Consider the following 18,073-nt stretch of genomic DNA (forward strand, 5'->3'; position numbering starts at 1 on the left):
GGCACCGGTACGAAAGCCGTTGACCTTTCGGGCCGGCATGCCGTCCGAGTCATACGATCCGGATGCCGAATGTGCAATCGATGGCTGCTGACCCCAAACACCGAGCACTCCGGGGAGAAGCAGGAAAAAAAACGCGGCCAATTAAACGCGGCAGGCATGATGATATGCGGATTAGCACCCCCGCCCTCTACCTCGGGACGGAGCGAGCTTGGGAGATCTGGGTGGGATATTTCACAAACATTGACACGGTTAAGATTACGCGCAAAACGCGACATCATCGTAGCATCCAACTTCCAGCAGCAGCGGTAAACGGTTCTAACGGATCGGAGTGGAGTGGCAACCGCTACCGTTGGTAACTAACCACACATGAGGCACAGCTCAGGTCGGACCGTCACCGCAAACACCAGCGCGAAGGGAAGGGATGGATTTCTAATGACGGGCAGGTTGTTCTGACCAGCCTGCCCGGGCGGTGGGATGGCGCGGGAAGGTGTGTGTTTATATGTGGAGACTTGCATGAGCAGTGCCGTTCGGGCCTGATTGCAGTGTTTCCACGCTCACACCGGATCGCTCACCCCAAGGTATATATATATGTGCACGCTTCTATAAATCGTGCCTCCAATGGTGCTGGGCTTTCAGACGTCGCTAGTGCCCGCGGTTTAGGTTGCTGCTCTAAGCTGTATCTAAGAAGACGTGCCTTCAGTGCAGTAGAACGATTCTGTGTGCGGTACACGACAGTGCACGTGCAGTGTCTTTAGGCTACAAAGTGAAACAGTGACTTCCTCGTAAGTGTTTTTACAAGAAATTTGTGATTTTTGCATTAAGTTCTAGTACGGTTACATGAGCTTTTGTATGTCTGTGTGTGTATGTGAGTTGCCCTATAATAAACGGGCATTGCGTCTTTGCAGCACCAACTACAACCCTCTCAACTCTCAACCGTGTGTGGAACCTACCCTGTATCAGAGATATTCTTCATCCCGAATTCGTCCTCAACCAACACACCGATGTCTGCTGCGTGCTGGAATGTCTGGAGCACCGTCCCGCAGTTGGTGCGCCTGTTCTGGGTGGTCAGCCTGCTCGCGCTCTCTCTACCAGCCGCCTCGGCCAGCTTCGAAACGAAACGTACTCATCGCTTGGTACCAAACCATCCGGCATTGCCATTTCTAACCGCGAACCATTGTTTTTTTTTTTGTATTTCTTCTTCCTACGGCACCGATCCACAGCGGAGTTCATCAAGACATGCCGGTTCGATCAGCCAGACTTTGTCGACTGTTCCACCGAGTCCGTCCAGGGACTGTTTGACAAGCTCGTTACCGGTAAATGATTTTGATCTAGCATTATGCCTACAACCAGTGTTTGTACTTGCATGGGAGTGTGTGTGTGTGTGTGTGAGACAGTGTAATTAAATTAATTTCCCTCCACGAGTCGGAGCTGGACAGCGCGCGTAACGCGGCAAACCAGTACTGAGAAATAGGGCCAGCGATTCTTTTCTCGACCTTCGAGCGCTATTTTCCCGCGGCCGAGATCGCGGCTCTATACGTGCGGCTCACTGCATTTGCGATGCGATTCAGTGCACACACAATGGAGGGGGTGGTGATGGTGAGACACGTTTTCCTTTGCTCCGGCAGGGCCTTGAACCAAAACTTTTGCCACTTTTAGCCGATCGTAGGAATTTCGCAAGCATCCATTTGCCGAACACCACCTGCAACCGATCCCGTTCGCTCGGGTCGTGTTCGACAACAGCAAACCCACCCACCCGCTTACGCTCCCTCTTTTAATTTAAATTTAAATCTCACCACATGCGCGCAAAGGGTCAGATATGTTTTTTTTTCCAAAAGCCAAACACAAAAACCAACTACCCACACACGGGAATTGCATTGCGTGGCGTGAAACCGGTTGGCTTGCTGCCCAGCACGAAAATCGAAAGACCGAATTTTCCTGTTCCACGGGCGTTGGAAGATAAAGTTTGACAGCACGTTAACTTATCGTCCGGTTAGCGTGACGGGCCGTAAAGCCGTTTCTGTGGAGTTCGCGAAAAACTGGTCGCGCCTGCAAGACGCCGCCATGATCGAGCGCCAAAATAGTGCAAAACGGCTGTCCACCTGCGTTCGGAGCGTTGGCAGCCGTAATGGAGGTCAATGCAAAGGTGCACCCCACTTGGCCGGCTTGTTGAACGGTAGGGGTAAACGGTGCGCGTGACACGGTGACCACAACATACCGCACATGTACCGTATGCAGTGAAACTTGTGGTCCATGTTTGGGACTGTCGAACGAGCCCAAGAACCTCGGCCACTGACCCTATTCACAGTAACTACTTTAAGAAGCAAAAAGGCAATACGCTCAGGCCACACTAATCGCTCTAAACGCTTCTAACTCGCGCTAGGCATCGAAGGGCTCGAGCATGTCGGCACGATCGACCCGATGAAGATCAGCAAAATAAGGATCCTGCAAGGTGATGGACCGGTCAGTGTCAACGCGTCACTTTCCAAGGTGGTGGTCACCGGTTTCGCCAGCACCAAAGTCCTCCGCAATGTGTAAGATAGGCGATCACTGGCCTGATTTGCAATCCGTTTGTGCCAATGCTAACGAATCCCCTCCATTCTTGAGCACAGCGTCAGCAGTAAGAACTTTGGCTGGGAAACGCACATCCGTCTGCCGAAGATGCGGCTCGAGGGCAACTATCACATGCAGGGCCGCATACTGGTGATACCGCTGAACGGGCACGGCAAGTGCTGGTTTGAGCCGAGTAAGTACAGGGTACCAACGAACTTCACCAATGTGGCGAACACGCTCAATGTAAACATTTACTTTTTCCTCCTTTTCTTCAGGCGGCATGGACATCATTATGCGCACCAGCACCGACCTGTACCAGAAGAATGGGCACGTGTTCTACAACGTGACCGGCACGAAGGTGGACTACACCATCTCCGGCCTGCGCCTGCACATGGGCAACCTGTTCGAGGGCGTGAAGGTGCTGGAGGACAGCACCAACCAGTACCTGAACGACAACTGGCGCCCGGTTTCGGAAGCGCTCAAGCCGATCATCGCGAAAACGATCGAGGACATCCTGCTGGCGATCATGCAGAACATCTTCCACCAGCTGCCGGCCGACTACTTTGTGGCGGATCTGCCGCGGAGCGGCGGCTCGTAGGGGATCGGACGCGGCCCGGTTGCTACCGCCTGTACATACAGCAATGGTGACACAGAAAATTGTACTTGTAGGCTTTTAGGGGCAGGATTGAACAAAATAGTTGTATTAAATGTTAGCTAAACGCGACCGTACGCCATCGTTTCGCTGGGTTTTGATCTTCATTCCGATAACTACAGCACAAGAAACAAAGAAGGTACGTCAAAGAAGGTTGATTAGTCAACACTTGAATCGATACAGTTTAATGGAGCTGATTTCTTTCAACCACATATTGTCGTTGGTCTGCTTAGAGAAAGATAAGTATATTGCACTATTATGTTAACTACGAAGCTATCGTAGTAATCTAATTTCGGTACCTTTCTTATTGGAAATCTGCTTGCTTCTGCTACCAAGAAAGAATTGTTCATGGAATGGAAGGAATAATTGACAAATGAGAAGCCATACAATCAGATAACATTTGGTACCAATATAGCTACTAATTGGCAACTAATATTCCCTTTGAAATCCTAGACTTTTTCAGTCCAGTCACTCGACTTGTTTTTATATAATTACGCCGCTAGACTTGTAATTAATGAATGTGCACACGGTAACAAAACCTTATCAATTTTTCTTTTAACTCGCAGTTGCAACAGTTGAAAATGCTTTCAAACGGTTTAAGGAGTCTCAAAGCATCGCCAGTTGCAACAGTTGAAGATGTTTTCAAAAGATTTAAGGAGCCCTCAAAGCATCGCCAGAAAGAAGAATGGAAGTTGTATTCTAATGGATCACAAAATGAACTCTATTGGATCACACCAACAAAACATGAATAACACACAGATTCCTAGTCACAAATTGATTTTGTCCGCAGCCGCAGAAAATGAAAACAAAAAAGGATTAAAATTATTGTATATTTTTGCTGAGAACTTTACCCGCAAACTGATGAAAGGGTAAGCCATTTGCGGTAGTACCCAACACACCGGTTTTCATAACAAATCAAACTATGATAAAGAACATAGTTTGGAGAGGTACGTTATGCCTTTTTAACCATGATTATAATGAACTTGAGTAAAGTTCAGCAAAAAGTAACAGCACTACAGTCGAGTTGTGTCAAAATGATACAGCAATATTGAAGAAGATTTCAAGGGCAAGAATATGAACCCACATAACTATCTAGAATTCTCGAAGCTAGAACGAAATTTGGTTTAGTCCAATGTAGATTTCGTCTACAAGAACAATTCCACTGTAAAAGTGTGAAATGGTTGTTTATTGCGAAAGAAATACATAAAATAGATCTGAGAATGTCGTCACAGAACAACTTCTTCAACATAATCTGTTTTTTTTTTTCAATTTACATGAAGAGATGTTTTATAGAACATTTCGTTCCATTTCAAATTCCTGTCATGCTATTACCATTTCCGAGCCTTTTATTTCTGTAGATGGATAACAAATTCCGGAATTATACCTATTTTGTACTGAACGCTTTAGCGTAAAGAAAGCTTCTTAAAACGATACATCGGTTGTGGGAAAGCTGACGGCATAACCAAATCAAAAACAAAAACTCGTTCATACTTCAACATTTTGATTTGTTTCATATGCTTTATTGAAACAACATTAACATAATTTGCGTTTCTTGCTTAGATCATTTGTATACTTATACTTATAAAATTGGAAGTTGTATATTGAGTGTTGTGTGACTGGATTCTGAATGAACAGGACTTGTGCACAATTATTCGGTACTTCTCCTCGAGGTAATAGTGTTATATTAAACAAATTACTCATTTATCTGAGCGATACTCAGAATAAACAAATCTCTTAACATTTGTTATTTGGTATTTGGTATTTGTTCAGTATTTAGATTTGTTGAAGGGGTACTCTATATTAGGTGGCTCCACTTTATTTTAGGACTGATTAACATGCTGTTCAAGAAACCGTTATAAATCTACCTCATTGATATATTATCTTAAGTGAGACAGAGCAGCCAGGCCAATTGCCAATTATCTTTATAGTGATATTTGAATAAATAAAAATCATAATAATGAAATTTGCTCAATTTGCTTAGCGTGCGGAAAGTTCTCCCAGAATGTTTATACTGTACTAGCAGGTCGCTTGAATCGTACCGTGCAGTGAATAGCGAAAAAAAAATTGGTTCGACACAATTTTTGAAATTTATGAAATATTATTAATGAAATTTGTGTCGAACCATTTTTTTTTTCGCTATTCACTGCACGGTACGATTCAAGCGACCTGCTAGTACAGTATAAACATTCTGGGAGAACTTTCCGCACGCTAAGCAAATTGAGTGACTAATCCGATTTTTCAAACAACCAAGCGCTCGAAAGATTTCACGTTTGAAACGGCCGAAACCGTTTACGTCGACACGGGATGGATTCAAATGTTTATAATTGTTTCGTTACCTCATTTTTCACTTGTTGAATGGAATGATTTTAGACTGATTTGTAACAAATCAAAACTCTGTTCAGTTTGTTGCGTACGAGTGTTTGCCATTTGCTCGCCACTAACGGAACCGAAGCTCGTCCCATTTAAACGCTTCTTCTCTGCCCGTAACGCTTCTTCGGTACGCATGCGATTCGATCGAAGCACCGATGCGATTGAGATCGATGCACGGGCATGTCGGATCTAGAGTTTTTCAGGTTGAATTTCAGGTTCCAGGAGAAATTGCTTCTTACTTCATATCCGCACCAGCGCATGCATTATCGATCGTGCAATCATTGCTATCATGCACCGCGGTGCATCACCGTGACCCATCGATCGAGTCTCCTCCCATCCCCCCCCCCCTCCCCCCCCCCCCCCCCCACTATCTGCATGCGAATTGCCATCAAAGTGCCATCATTTTCGCATTTCCCTTCAGCAGCAGGCCCGCAAAACGGTATCGTTGTAATTATTCAGCGCAGATTGCACGATTGCTCTCGGCATTCAGTCGGTGGAAACGCCACCCAACCGAAACGACGCACCGGGGTTGGTACGGAGGGCGACAGGCAGGCAGGCAGGCAGAGAAATGATGTTTAGAGTGAAATTTATTTCTCACATCCGTTCCAAGGCAATGCGCTGCACGGTACGGGGTGCCGATTTTATGCGAAGCATATGTGCGCCGCGTACTACCTGTACGACGCGCCCTCGCCAAGCCGGTTAACGATCGAGCACATAACCATTTCTCACTCACGTAAGAAATATCCGGTAGACTTACAAGTACCCAGCATCCTTTCTCGATCATAAAAGCGAGTAACTGGGGTTACAGTTCTAAAAATAACATCAATAGTTTCAACTCCCCCCCCCCTCAACGCCCAACACCTACAACACGACCGTGAGAAGGCAACCCTATTCGGGCGGGCGAGAGTAAACCAAAAATTTCACACCCATCAGCACCCCCGTTCCCCCGGTTGGAAAATGCTGGAAATCTTGGTTTGTCTGCGGTTAAATTTAGAACGGGCAAACAAGCGAGCACGCTTCCCTTTCGAAAGCACGCACGCGAATTCAGTGCGCGCCAAGCTTGTGTGGGTGAGGACGAAGAAATTGGTTATCATTTGAAACCCATGCTCCATACGTTCGCACACCATCCAAGTCGAGCGTGTCACGGTGAATGGTTAGATTGTGAATAATTCATTCCGTCTCTTCCCGTGCGTGCATCTTAATTAGCAAACGCTCGTCTTTTTTTTGCGCGGGCGCGTAAGTGTGCCTGCCGTGGGCAGCGACCGTTTGATGCGAGTTTGAACTGTTCTGGTGTGAACGAGGAATGGGAATGAGGGAACGATGCACGATGCCGCTCGTTACGCATCTGTAAGCTGCTCCTGTTTTGTCATTGTAAATGGAAAAAAGAAATAATAGCACGAACGGCACGAATAATGACAGTAGCGGTACCACAGAGATGAGCGGAACGTGCATGAAATAAATTGATCATAGTGCCTGCAGGAAGTTTGGCTGGCTGGTGCCAACGTTTTGAAAAGTGCAAACAAAATATAAATGCATCTGAAATTGTGGTGTGTAAATTCTAATCTCACGCATGTTGCCTGCATTTCCTGCCAACGCAACAAGCTCAAGATGAAGTTTACACTGGAAGAAGAATAAACAGGGTAACTGTACCAGTTTTCGGCAGGTTACCATTTTTATTAAATATTCGTAAAAATACAAACGTTGAATTTGCTCCTATTTTCGGCAGTTTGTTCCTATTTTCGGCAGGCTGTGTTTCTATTTTCGGCAACGCGAATTCGGGTAAGAAATTGTGTTTATTAATGAAAATAGGAAGAAAATAATGTTTATAACAGCTAAACGCTGTTACTATCCTAAGATTGGTGTTAAAAAGCACTTAAATTATCAATTTTATGTTGCCCATTTGGCTATCGTGCTGCCCGTTTTGACAGCCTTTTTGATTTGACTACAAACAAAGCAGCCATTAAAGAAAAGTGACAGTTTGACGGTTATAGCTTACAGCGCCGTATAGCTTACATCGTATTCGATAGAAGAAATGTCGTAGTAAATTACGACATACGCATTGTAGTATTCTGAACAAGTTTTAAAGGAGTATTCAGCCAAATCCAAGGTATGTTGTTGCTACGAGTTTCATCAGGAACCCACAACATTGAACTGTCAAAAATGAACATTTACTGTGCACCTATTTTCGGCAGCATTTAAAGTGAAAAATAACTGGTTTGACGTAATTTTAAAATTCCGAACATGTAAGAATAAATCAACCAAGCATAACATTAATGTACACCACACTTTCATTGTTTTACTGTTCTAGTTCTCTTCATCACAAAACATACCGAAGTATTGACTGACAGCAAATCTGCCGAAAATTTTTGAGCTGGGTACAATTTATTTGATATTTTGAAAAATAACCAAGGAAATGGTGTGAAATTTCGTATATGAATAGCAAATGAGTGTACTTTCACTACAAAATTGTGTTTTGTGACATTTTTTTCTCGTTTTTAGTTACACTGCCGAAAATAGGTACACTGCCGAACACTGGTACAGTTACCCTAGGATCAAATTATGAACCTATGTGCATTTCTGCCGAACTAGTCAATAAGATTTGATTCAAACAATTGGTTCGGTGCTGAACCTGGTTCTCTTGTAACATTCGTTCAAGCGACTGATGGATTAGCTCAGCGCGTAAGCCGACCGGTTGACACATCACTAATACAGCGTTCAGTTCCCAAACATACACATCGTAATGCCGCGCGCGCTTGGGCGAATACGTACATGTCTCTGCTCAATTAAGATATCTATTGCCATCTGATAGAAGAGCATTTTAAATAAAAATGCGTTATTTAAACCCGGCAAACACCTATTTCCTTTGCGCCAGTGTAACGCAAATCAAAAGCTCATTCGCTTGTGTTCCTTTTTTCCATTACATTGCTTGGAGCGTGCTTGCATGTATGCTTGTGTACACAGCAACTTTTCTTCCCTTTTCTCACTGAATGACTCATACGTGTTGCTACCGAACCTCTATCCTATCTCCTCCCACCTTCCGCTTAATGAATGAATGCAATCCTTCCAGCAGCCACTTTAAAACGAACCCAATGCTTTAATTATGATGTGCGCACGGATGATACTTTGCAACAAAAGAAGTATGTATGAATATGCACAACACCATCTTAAGTGCACCGTGACACACTCAACCACACATAAGGGTATGGAGGAAGCTTTCCCATTTGTCGCCCTCCATTGCACCGTTGCGTCTGTGCGCTTTTGCTTTTCTTATGCTTCCCCCATTATATGCAGATCCCCGTCATCTTATTCGATGATGCGCAAACAGGGATGCATTCGCGAGTGTGTGTGTGTGTGTGTGTGTGTGTGTGTGTGTGTGTGTGTGTGTGTTTGTAAGCCGGAAAACTAGCGAAAGGTGTGAGCTGCGATGATTGCCCCGAGGGCGCGTTTTACTTTTTGCCGAGTGAGTTTGCCGATAGTTTTTCACGTGTTAAAAATACACACACACACACATGAGGCTAGGGGAGTGGGGGGGGGGAAGCAAGATATTCACACTCTTCATTTTGTTGCAGGTAAAGGCTCTGGGCTGGGGAAGAGTGGCAGAAAAGACGGATGTAATTGTTTTCAAAACAATCAGTGCATCCCAACTGAGAGCGATTTCCCAATGCGTTTCGTGTACGACCGAGTGGAAACCCCCCTCTAGAGGGTTGGCAGTGGCCTAGGGGAGGGTAGGGGAAGGGCCCACGGCACAGCACGAAATCGTGCGGAACTGCGGGTGCGCTTTGCATAGGGCCGCGGGCATGCGAGCGAACCGGCGGGCAGTAAGCCGTAGTAAGACCATCTCCAGCCCGGGGTAGGTGTGAAAAACGATGTGAAATGAGATGCGTTGCGGGATGAGATGGAAAGGTCCGTTAGTTAAATGGCTATCAACTATTCTTTTCCCTCGCGTTTTCCCTCGCTTTGCCGTTTTGGCTGGTGCGTCTCTTTCATCGAGCCGTATCTCGCATCCGATTTTCATCACGGGCGTGCAATAATTCATCAAAAAATTTGCCGACGCACGAAAGGTGGGGATCACGGCTTGGGAAACTGTTTGCATCGTTTAAATTTAGCAACCACGGCCAACAAGGGGATCGTTTGAAGGGGATGGGGAGGGTAGTTGGGAGCGCTAAAACATGTGCTTTGGCACTGCGGCATGACTCACGGCGGTGCGTCGATTTTTCCAAACCGCACCGGACTGAGCCGGATGGGTAAACGGCTGGCGGTTGGGCCGCAGCCATCATTCCACAAGCTCATCAGTTTTGCCACCGGCCATACGACCAGTGACGGCGACTAGGACACGGGCGGGACCGGTGGTTTTGAGGGGACGCATAAACAAAGCGGCTTGGCCAAAAGGGATCGGAGACGCTTGCGATGCTGATGAGTCAGCTCGGGGCGTGCTTGGAATGGCACAAGGCCAGAACGAGAGCGCGCGCGCGCGCGCAATCATTCGCACAGACACGTGGAGGAATGTGCGGGAGTGTTGACGTGGCCGAAGGTAACCAAATCGTTCAATTTTTAGGTCGAGCGAGCGTCCTAAGTATCCATTTCCCGACACGGTGGGGGGAGGTTTACCTTTCCGTGTATAAACCGAGACCTAAACTATTAATTACAGCTGACCCGAACTCGCTACGCGGGGATATTTTTAGCTTCCCAAGACCTTCACTACCTGTCCTAGGGGTTAAAATAGCAGACTCCTTAAACCGTTCGCATTGTCCAGCGTTTGGAGGTGTAAATGCTTCGGCGCCCCTCAATGTTAAACCAATTTAGCTCCCCCAGTCCACCGCTGACTAAAGCTGACTGCACTGTCACCTGCCTAACGGGTGACCAAATATGGTGAAACTAGCATCGGAGGGCGGAGTTTTAATCAGCACGCGTTCGATTGGACCAGTTTCGCTAGTGCACCTACCTGCCACAGTGGACGTCCAGGCATGATGGTGATTAGGCTGGTCGGTAGTAGTGTGAGTCTGCCGCAAAAGGGTGCGATGTGATTCTGCGTAACGCTTCAGACTCGGTGGCTGAGCTGTTTGCCGCACGGGTTGATTGATGGAGCAGCAGCGGCGCGCTACCTGGTTGGAGCTGGAGCTGGGAATTTGTGCCGCACGTGGTCGGCGTCTTCACACGATCACACAAATGCTTTGCTCGCTTTCACAGGCAACACTCTGGATAGGCACTACGACACTGTTGTGAGGGATGAAAATTGGGGAAGGTAAAGGGTAAGCAGGTGCGACGCGGTTTGATTTTTTTTTTTGGTTTAAGCCAGATCGCCTTAAAAGGACTGGATCTGATTCTGATGCGTGCGTGACGCGATCTCGTACACTGTCCTTTCTGGATGTCTCTACGCACGGATCACGCACACCTGTAACGTCAAAATCACTGTACACACAACAGCGCAACTACGGACACACTCTTGCAAAAAAAATCTTATTGGAGCATTCACACAAACAGCGAAGATAAACAAAATGGTAGAAATTAGTACACCGTGGGTAGTGACGCCACTGGAGCACGCAGAGTAAAATACAAACAAAACTTCGGGAAATAAACAACAACAACAACAACCAAATGCGAATTACTACGGGCAGTGATTGCAGGCAGCGGCAAATACTGAGACTACTGAGTGTGTTTGTTGTTTACGGCCGGCGTGGTTTTGCGAACTGCTCAAGGCAACGGCTGAGAACTGAATACGCGCAAACGGTGGAACGCGTGCCGTGTTATATATATAGACAATCAGGCCGGCGCGCGGGGAACCATCCGAAGATCCGAAGCATCTGCCTGCAATCGCACCCGGAACGCACTCCACCGTCCACACCCCACCCATGCGTAGTTTATGGGTCATCTACGCTTCAACACGCCGCGGAGCAGGAGAGGATGGACGCGCTAACTATCCACTACCCGGCGGGATTTCACTAGGCAGCACCACACTCTCCTCAGCTGACGCTGGCTGCTTCCAGGCTGCACTAGCACGGTCTCGCACTCACTCTCGCACTTTTGGAGCACTTTGCGCAAGTAGCTGATAATGGGTATGCATCAGCAGCAGCAGCAACAGCAGCAGCAAGAGATTTTGAATTTGGATTCGATCCGGCCTGGGGCTATGCATAAACCTGTATGGTTCCGGCCGGGTAGGCGCGGAAGGGCGAGTGATGATAAAACGGATTGCACCGAAGGCATCCAATTCCTGCACGTATCTGGCTGAAGCGCTTGCAACATGATCCACGCATCGTACGCGGTTTGGTATTTATTAGTTTGTTGTTTTGTTTTTTTGCTTCCTCTCTCGCAATGTTAGCGTGGAGAAGCTCGCCACTCCGGGAGACTACGGGGTTGCACACTGAGATGGGATAGTACATATGGAGAGGTGCCAGAGGGGCAGTACAGAAATCAGAACGTTCGTTGCGGACACCTTTGTCATGCTAGGTCGGCTGGAATAAATGCTCCACAGCCCCCAGGAGCATTGGGACATAAGCTGTACAGCTAAAGCCGTTTGGAACAGACATCTTGGAGTCTCAGCCACTGGGCTCTTCTGTGATCTAGGAAGCTCGCGGGAAGGCATGGTGCAGCGCGCTAATTGATTGCACACTTCAATGTCCTCCAACTTCTTACATTTGCGTGCTGGCTCAAGCGTTGTGGAATGAGAGTGTGGATTAGTAATATGTTTTTATGCACAACGGCCAATTTACCAACGAAAGCCTCTTGAGCAGCTAATCTGTTGTTGAAGGGGTAAAAAAACAATGCTCCCAAATTGAAAACTGATTGCAATTTTTATTCAACTCATACGAACAAAGTTATTACTGCACTATTGAAGGTACTCCTCTGCATGTTGGAATGCGCATCCGATTAATGGTGCAATGAACAGACTTAGCTACGAACAAAAAAAATCAAACCAGACAGAAAACAATACAATAAACTCCAATTGTAATGCTAAAATGCCATACTCAACATAAGCTCATAAGCTGGTTGATCAACTTATCAACATTGCGATTGCGGCTCCGATATCACGATCATTGAGAAATTAAGAAAGTAAAACTGCTGCCGCTGCTGCTGCTGCTGCTGCTGCTCCGCACGAACGGCCATCAATTTCATACGCACGATATCGCTATCAATCAACGGTGGCGCGTGAACAGCGTGTGCGTTACACGCGAGCGAGCGAGAAAAAGAGAGCGAGCAGGAGAGAAAAAAAATGCACCACTCGACGATAGCGTTAATCGATGGTTTATAAAAATGAATAACGCACAAATCAAACCCGCTGGTGCATATCAGAAGTTCAATGTTATGCGTGTTGGGCGATAAAAAGGGGCATTTTGCTTTTGCCGGAGGCTTTACAGTGCCGGTCCAGTGCTGCTGGTTGTTGAGTACAATTTGTTCCTGGTCGTGCTTTTCTTGGGCACACTTACGGTCACAGCACATCGTGCTGAAAATATTAGTTTGTCAACCGTATATCTGGGTTTTTGGCTGAAGAGATGCAGCTCAGCAACGTGTTCGTCTTGCTAATGCTCTGTGAGTCAGAGACGACGCATTCGCCTGTTTGAAGTATCGATTGTGCAATCAAGCGCTTTTTTAGAAAACAAAATACTACTTTTCAGCTCCGACACTCAATTTAACAGCTCGATGTTCTAATATATACTTCTAGCTTTCTGCATCATTTTTAATGCACATCGATCAATACTGATTGTAAACCATTCAGGGAAGTGAAACTGCTCTTAAATCTATTCAGATACTGGGACTTTTTCTGAGCCCATAGCGGTATTGGAACTTAGCTTGAACACATTCCAGTCCTGGATTTCAATTCCAACCCGTACCGTTACTAGAACTGGCTCGGAATCCATATTGGCCCTGGAACTAACCCTAAGACTATATTGGTCCTGGAAATGATTCAGCACCAGTATCGCTCCAGTAACTGATCCTGAACGCTTACTGATCTGAGAGCTGATCCTGAACCTATTTTTATCCCTGATCTAATCCCCAACCCACACTGACCCTAGAACTGATCGGGAACTTGAATCCATACCTTTCACTACGGGAACTGATACGTCCTCCTGTATCTTTATCGATCCTGCGATTGATCTCAAATCCATGCTGTCTTGGAACTAATGCAGTAACCATACCCTTCCTGGAAGTAATTCCTAACTCATACTTGCCCTAGAAATGGTATAGAACACATACCCATTATTGGAACTCATCCTGTCCGGAAAACGCTACCTTTTATTATTCCGAACAAATTAAAGTAGGGGAAAGCGGGGCAAAATGGGCATGTTAAGCAGTTTACTGAATATTCCTTTGAATATGCCACAAAACACAATTTTTCTTTCATTATTGTATGCCTCCACCATTTATCTATGGATTAAAATTGCCACATAGAATGAAAACAACTTAAAAACAATAAAATAATGTAAAATAAAAGTTGATGTTTTACGAGAAGCTATTTTGACACACGGGGTAAAATGGGCATAGCCCTGGGGCAAAATGGGCATATGTAAACAAACTGTGAAACGTCAAAACACTGGGGCAATATGGGCCACAACAACTGCGCTTAGGTAATGGTCTATGCTTTTGCGTACGTTTCGTGAAATGTATTTTTCGTTCTTTCTTTTGATTTGCTGGTCAGAAAAGCCCTTAAAATTCTTCCAAAAATATGTTATCAAAATTATAACAGTTTTTACACGTTTAAATCTACAAAATCGAATGTTTTGAAGCTGTGCCTGTTATCATTATTGAGGCGACAAATACAACACCATAGCCTCACCAAGCGCCGTATGTCAAAAGCATCTGCCCATTTTGCCCCAAGAGTAACTGCCCATTTTGCCCCACGTGTAGCATTTTTGTATTTTTTGTTATATTAGTAAAAATACGAATTCAATCGCCTTGATTGCTTCAGACAAATTGTAAAGAAATATCATATCTTTAAAAATATATCATTAAAAACTTCAACGCATCCCTGTGACACACGTTTAAGCTTATTTTCGAAGTGGCAAAAATTACATCAATATGCTGCTAAACCTTATTTTGCATTTTTCTTAGTTATTTGTTATGTAAGGGTTATGAAACTTACATGGTGTTCATAGAACACTCTAATGAATACATTTTGAGCATTGGAAAGTATCTTTGTAGTCAAATAATGCTTAAATAGAGGGTGCCCATTTTGCCCCACATGCCCATTTTGCCCCGCTTTCCCCTAGTTGTATTTGTCGCATACATCGGAGGCGCGGAAGATTTGACAGCCCAACTTTTCTACAACTGTTATAAACAAGGCGCGAATTTCGCGGTACCGTGACGATCTCGATTCGTCTATTTCCAGCCAAATGGATCACGAATCCATGCCATACCAGGATCTGATACTATACAGTCTGCTCCCGAGTTATGCGGTTTGTGCATTCCCGAGGAATCTGCGTAAGGGAACGGTCAGATGATACGATTGATATGATTTTAGACATTTGACATCTGAAATAAAATTGCATGCGGCGATGCAGCAATATAAAATGAGATTTGTATAGACCAAATGATCATAGATTTGCCGCATCGCCGCATGCGGCAGATTCACAAGTGCTGTCATTAACGTCAAATCCTATACAAAAGCTTACGGCAAAATGCGGCGAGGTTCTGACCGTTCCCTAACTCGAATATCAGCGTATGTCGAATTTCGCGTTTTTCATCTAAAATTAATTTGATTACTAGGTATTTTTGATGAAATTAGGTACTTTTAAGCATTTTATTATTTATTTGATACGATTTGTACATAAAATACTCATATTTCTGGCTTTTAAACGGATTAATTTGTTTTAAATTAAAATGCAATTTATACTGCATTGGACAAATCTTCAAGCAAATAGTTCTGATTTGACATTTGATCAGTCAAATTTAGAAAACCGCGTATCTTTGAATCCGCATAAGTCGAGAACCGCGTAACTCGGGAACAGACTGTACCTACTATAAGGGCGGTGGCAACGCTTTTTCGCATGCGATTTTATCGGACGGCCTGTCAAATTTTTATATGGGATTTGACAGATAACGTCGGACGACGAAATCGCACGTTCGACGTTATCTGTCAAATCCCATATAAATCGCGTCCGATAAAATCGCATCCGATGAGCGTTGCCACCGCCTTAAGGGCGGTCCGATAAAATCGCATGCGAAAAAGCGTTGCCACCGCTCTAATCCAGAGACTGATTCCAACGCCATACTCGCCATGAACCATTAACACCGCCATGAACCATTAACACCAGTTTTTCGACAAATTGGCCGTAAACATTCAGTGTAAAAATGCAGCAATCAAAGAAAGTATGAGTATCCAGATTATCGTGCATTACCCCATAACTATAATTTGTTTACGCTGCTAGTTTTATGTTAAATTTTGATTATTTATATGATGATGCGATACGATTTATTTTATTTTGTTTAATTAAATTTTGAATAAAGAAAACTTCTCAGCGGCTGTCATTTGATTGGCCGTTATTTCAATGTGTTTTAAATTGCAACGACCTTTTCAAACGAATTGTTACAAAATTTTCAGTTGTTGTCAAATAGTGAAACATTTCGACACTGCATTGTGAACGTTGACACTGAAATGTTTCCCATAGCACACGCACACACGCAACCATACATGCAAACACCATTTGACAGCACTTGAGCGCGTACAAAAATTCATCTTACCCAAACGGTCGGACGTTTCGAGCTGTGTACACAAAAGGCGGCACGGTTTTTTTGAGCCGAGAAAGTAGAACCGCTCTGTAATATTTACGTGTGAAAGCCCCGTCTGCAGCACAGCAAGTCAAAATGGCTACATCACAGGATCACTGCATTACGCTGCAAGGTTCCGCGGCCATCATCCACGAGTATCTGAGTAAGTTGCGTTAAGCCGGCGGATTTCGGCGCAGAATGTGAATGATCATCTGCCATATTTTTCCCTTCTCCCCCCTCACACACTCCGAGCAGAGTATAGCTCGCACTCGATCATCTTTCAGCGGGGCATCTATCCGGCCAGCGACTTCCAGCCGATAGATTACAACGGTGTGCCGATGATGGTTTCGCGCGACCCGCGCATCAAAGAGTACATCGACTTGATCATGGAGCAGGTCCACGGTAAGTCATCGTCGCTTTGTTTTGTTTGCTGTCGCTGGTTGCTCATTCCTACCTCCCCCCCCGTAATGGGATCGTTTGCAGATTTGATCATGAAGCGGATGATTACCAAGGTGACGATGTGCATCGTGACGGTGGAGAGCAAGGAGGTGGTGGAGCGCTGGGACTTTAACATCCAGCCGACGTACGACGGGGAGCAGGGCGAGGAGCCGGCCGTACCGAAGGAACTGAAGAAGATCCAGTCGGAGATACGGGACGTGATGCGGCAGATCGTGGCCACGATCAGCTTTCTGCCCTGTCTCGACCAACGCTGCACCTTCGACATCATGCTGCACACGGTCGGCGAGGTGTTCGAGGCCAACCCGACCATGATCAAGCAGTTCCGTGAGGAAGATATGGCCAGCATCGAGATCGAGGGTGCGCAAACGATCGCGCTGAAGCAGTTCAGCACCGGGCTGCAGACGGTTGACACGAAGGTGGTGTACCGGGTGACCGATCCCTAGTGGACAGGCGACCAACCGACCTTTGGCCTTTGTTTTATTACCAGTTTAAGTATTTTTTTAATCTTTTTTGCATGCATAAATATTGACATAAAGTGGCTGTGATGGGTGGGAGACAGCGAGCATTTGTTAATAAGACGATGATATCGAGCTGAAAACGGAAGGGCTTTCTTTCATTCCATTGGTTAGTTCTTAGTGATTGGCAATGTGCGTGTTGACGGTGGAACTCGGGCTAGTTCACGCGGAAAGAAAAAGTCTTCAGTGTCCTAAGTCCCAACCGAAAACGGGTTCATAGGATAAGATTCCATTCTGCCCGAAAAGAGGTATTACAACAAATTGTGTATTATACTTTCCGCTAGCATTCTCGGTTCGTAGTAATCTATGCAGCGAAAGTGGCACAATTGATACCACAACTTTTCGGATGTGGCAGAGTGACCCGGATGAGACCTTAAGCAAATCCTAGGAAAGGCCAAGACGTTCAAAAGAAAATCGTGACGTTCTCCGTTAAGGTACTGAATTAAATCTCACGTTTATTCAACAAAATCGGTTCTTATATATAGTGGAACCCCTCATAACGAGTTAAATCCGTTCCAATGACTCACTTGTTATGCAAAAAGCTCGTTCTGTGGGATGATGATGATGGTGAGTCCCACCTCTTGCCCCGACAATGGATTGAGGGGAACGAATTTATCACTAGGATATTACATTTACAATACAATACAATACGGCCTGTTTGGACCGTTCCTCATACTTCTGTTCTGAATCTTCTGAAGTCGCGATAATTTAGTTTCAGAAGCCAGAAATCAATGTACGACCTTTTTTTATTTCAGGCTTTGCATCTAATAGTATATTGGAAATAATCAACATTTTGGATTTACTCTTATTCAATTTTAATTTCTTG

General features: G+C 45.3%; 3 protein-coding genes across 12 annotated transcripts in view; 2 read left to right on the forward strand and 1 right to left on the reverse strand.

Annotated features, from left to right (window-relative positions):
• The window catches only part of LOC1272337 (muscle-specific protein 20), a 31,738-nt gene extending 20,425 nt beyond the window's left edge, over positions 1-11,313 (reverse strand). Inside the window, exons 1-2 of one of the 8 annotated variants that reach the window (XM_003437042.2) lie at positions 11,179-11,313; positions 10,515-10,786 (exon numbers count right to left, since the gene is read on the reverse strand). In XM_003437042.2, coding sequence (XP_003437090.1) covers positions 10,515-10,538 — 24 coding nt within the window. In that variant the 5' untranslated portion in view covers positions 10,539-10,786; positions 11,179-11,313. Of the gene's footprint in view, positions 1-10,514 lie in introns of all 8 variants that reach the window. The other 7 variants (XM_061642171.1, XM_061642185.1, XM_061642191.1 and 4 more) reach the window with 7 other exon arrangements.
• Positions 593-3,279, forward strand: LOC1272339 (protein takeout). 3 transcript variants are annotated; one of them, XM_061656375.1, is made up of 6 exons: positions 593-847; positions 906-1,119; positions 1,221-1,313; positions 2,381-2,531; positions 2,610-2,743; positions 2,826-3,279. In XM_061656375.1, the coding sequence occupies exons 2-6, from the start codon at positions 1,002-1,004 to the stop codon at positions 3,146-3,148; spliced, it is 819 nt and encodes a 272-aa protein (XP_061512359.1). In that variant the 5' UTR covers positions 593-847; positions 906-1,001; the 3' UTR covers positions 3,149-3,279. The 3 variants fall into 3 exon arrangements, with proteins under 3 accessions (XP_061512359.1, XP_061512352.1, XP_311285.2); XM_061656368.1 differs by having other exon boundaries at positions 593-782; positions 871-1,119; XM_311285.5 differs by having other exon boundaries at positions 593-782.
• Positions 11,314-16,203: 4,890 nt separating the features above from the next.
• LOC1272340 (mitotic spindle assembly checkpoint protein MAD2A) lies at positions 16,204-17,330 on the forward strand. The gene is made up of 3 exons (XM_311286.6): positions 16,204-16,436; positions 16,529-16,675; positions 16,757-17,330. Exons 1-3 carry the CDS (start codon positions 16,370-16,372, stop codon positions 17,173-17,175), a joined length of 633 nt encoding a protein of 210 aa, XP_311286.5. The 5' UTR covers positions 16,204-16,369; the 3' UTR covers positions 17,176-17,330.
• The last annotated feature ends 743 nt before the right edge of the window (positions 17,331-18,073 follow it).

Source organism: Anopheles gambiae, chromosome X (assembly GCF_943734735.2).
Source record: "Anopheles gambiae chromosome X, idAnoGambNW_F1_1, whole genome shotgun sequence".
NCBI lineage: Eukaryota > Metazoa > Arthropoda > Insecta > Diptera > Culicidae > Anopheles > Anopheles gambiae.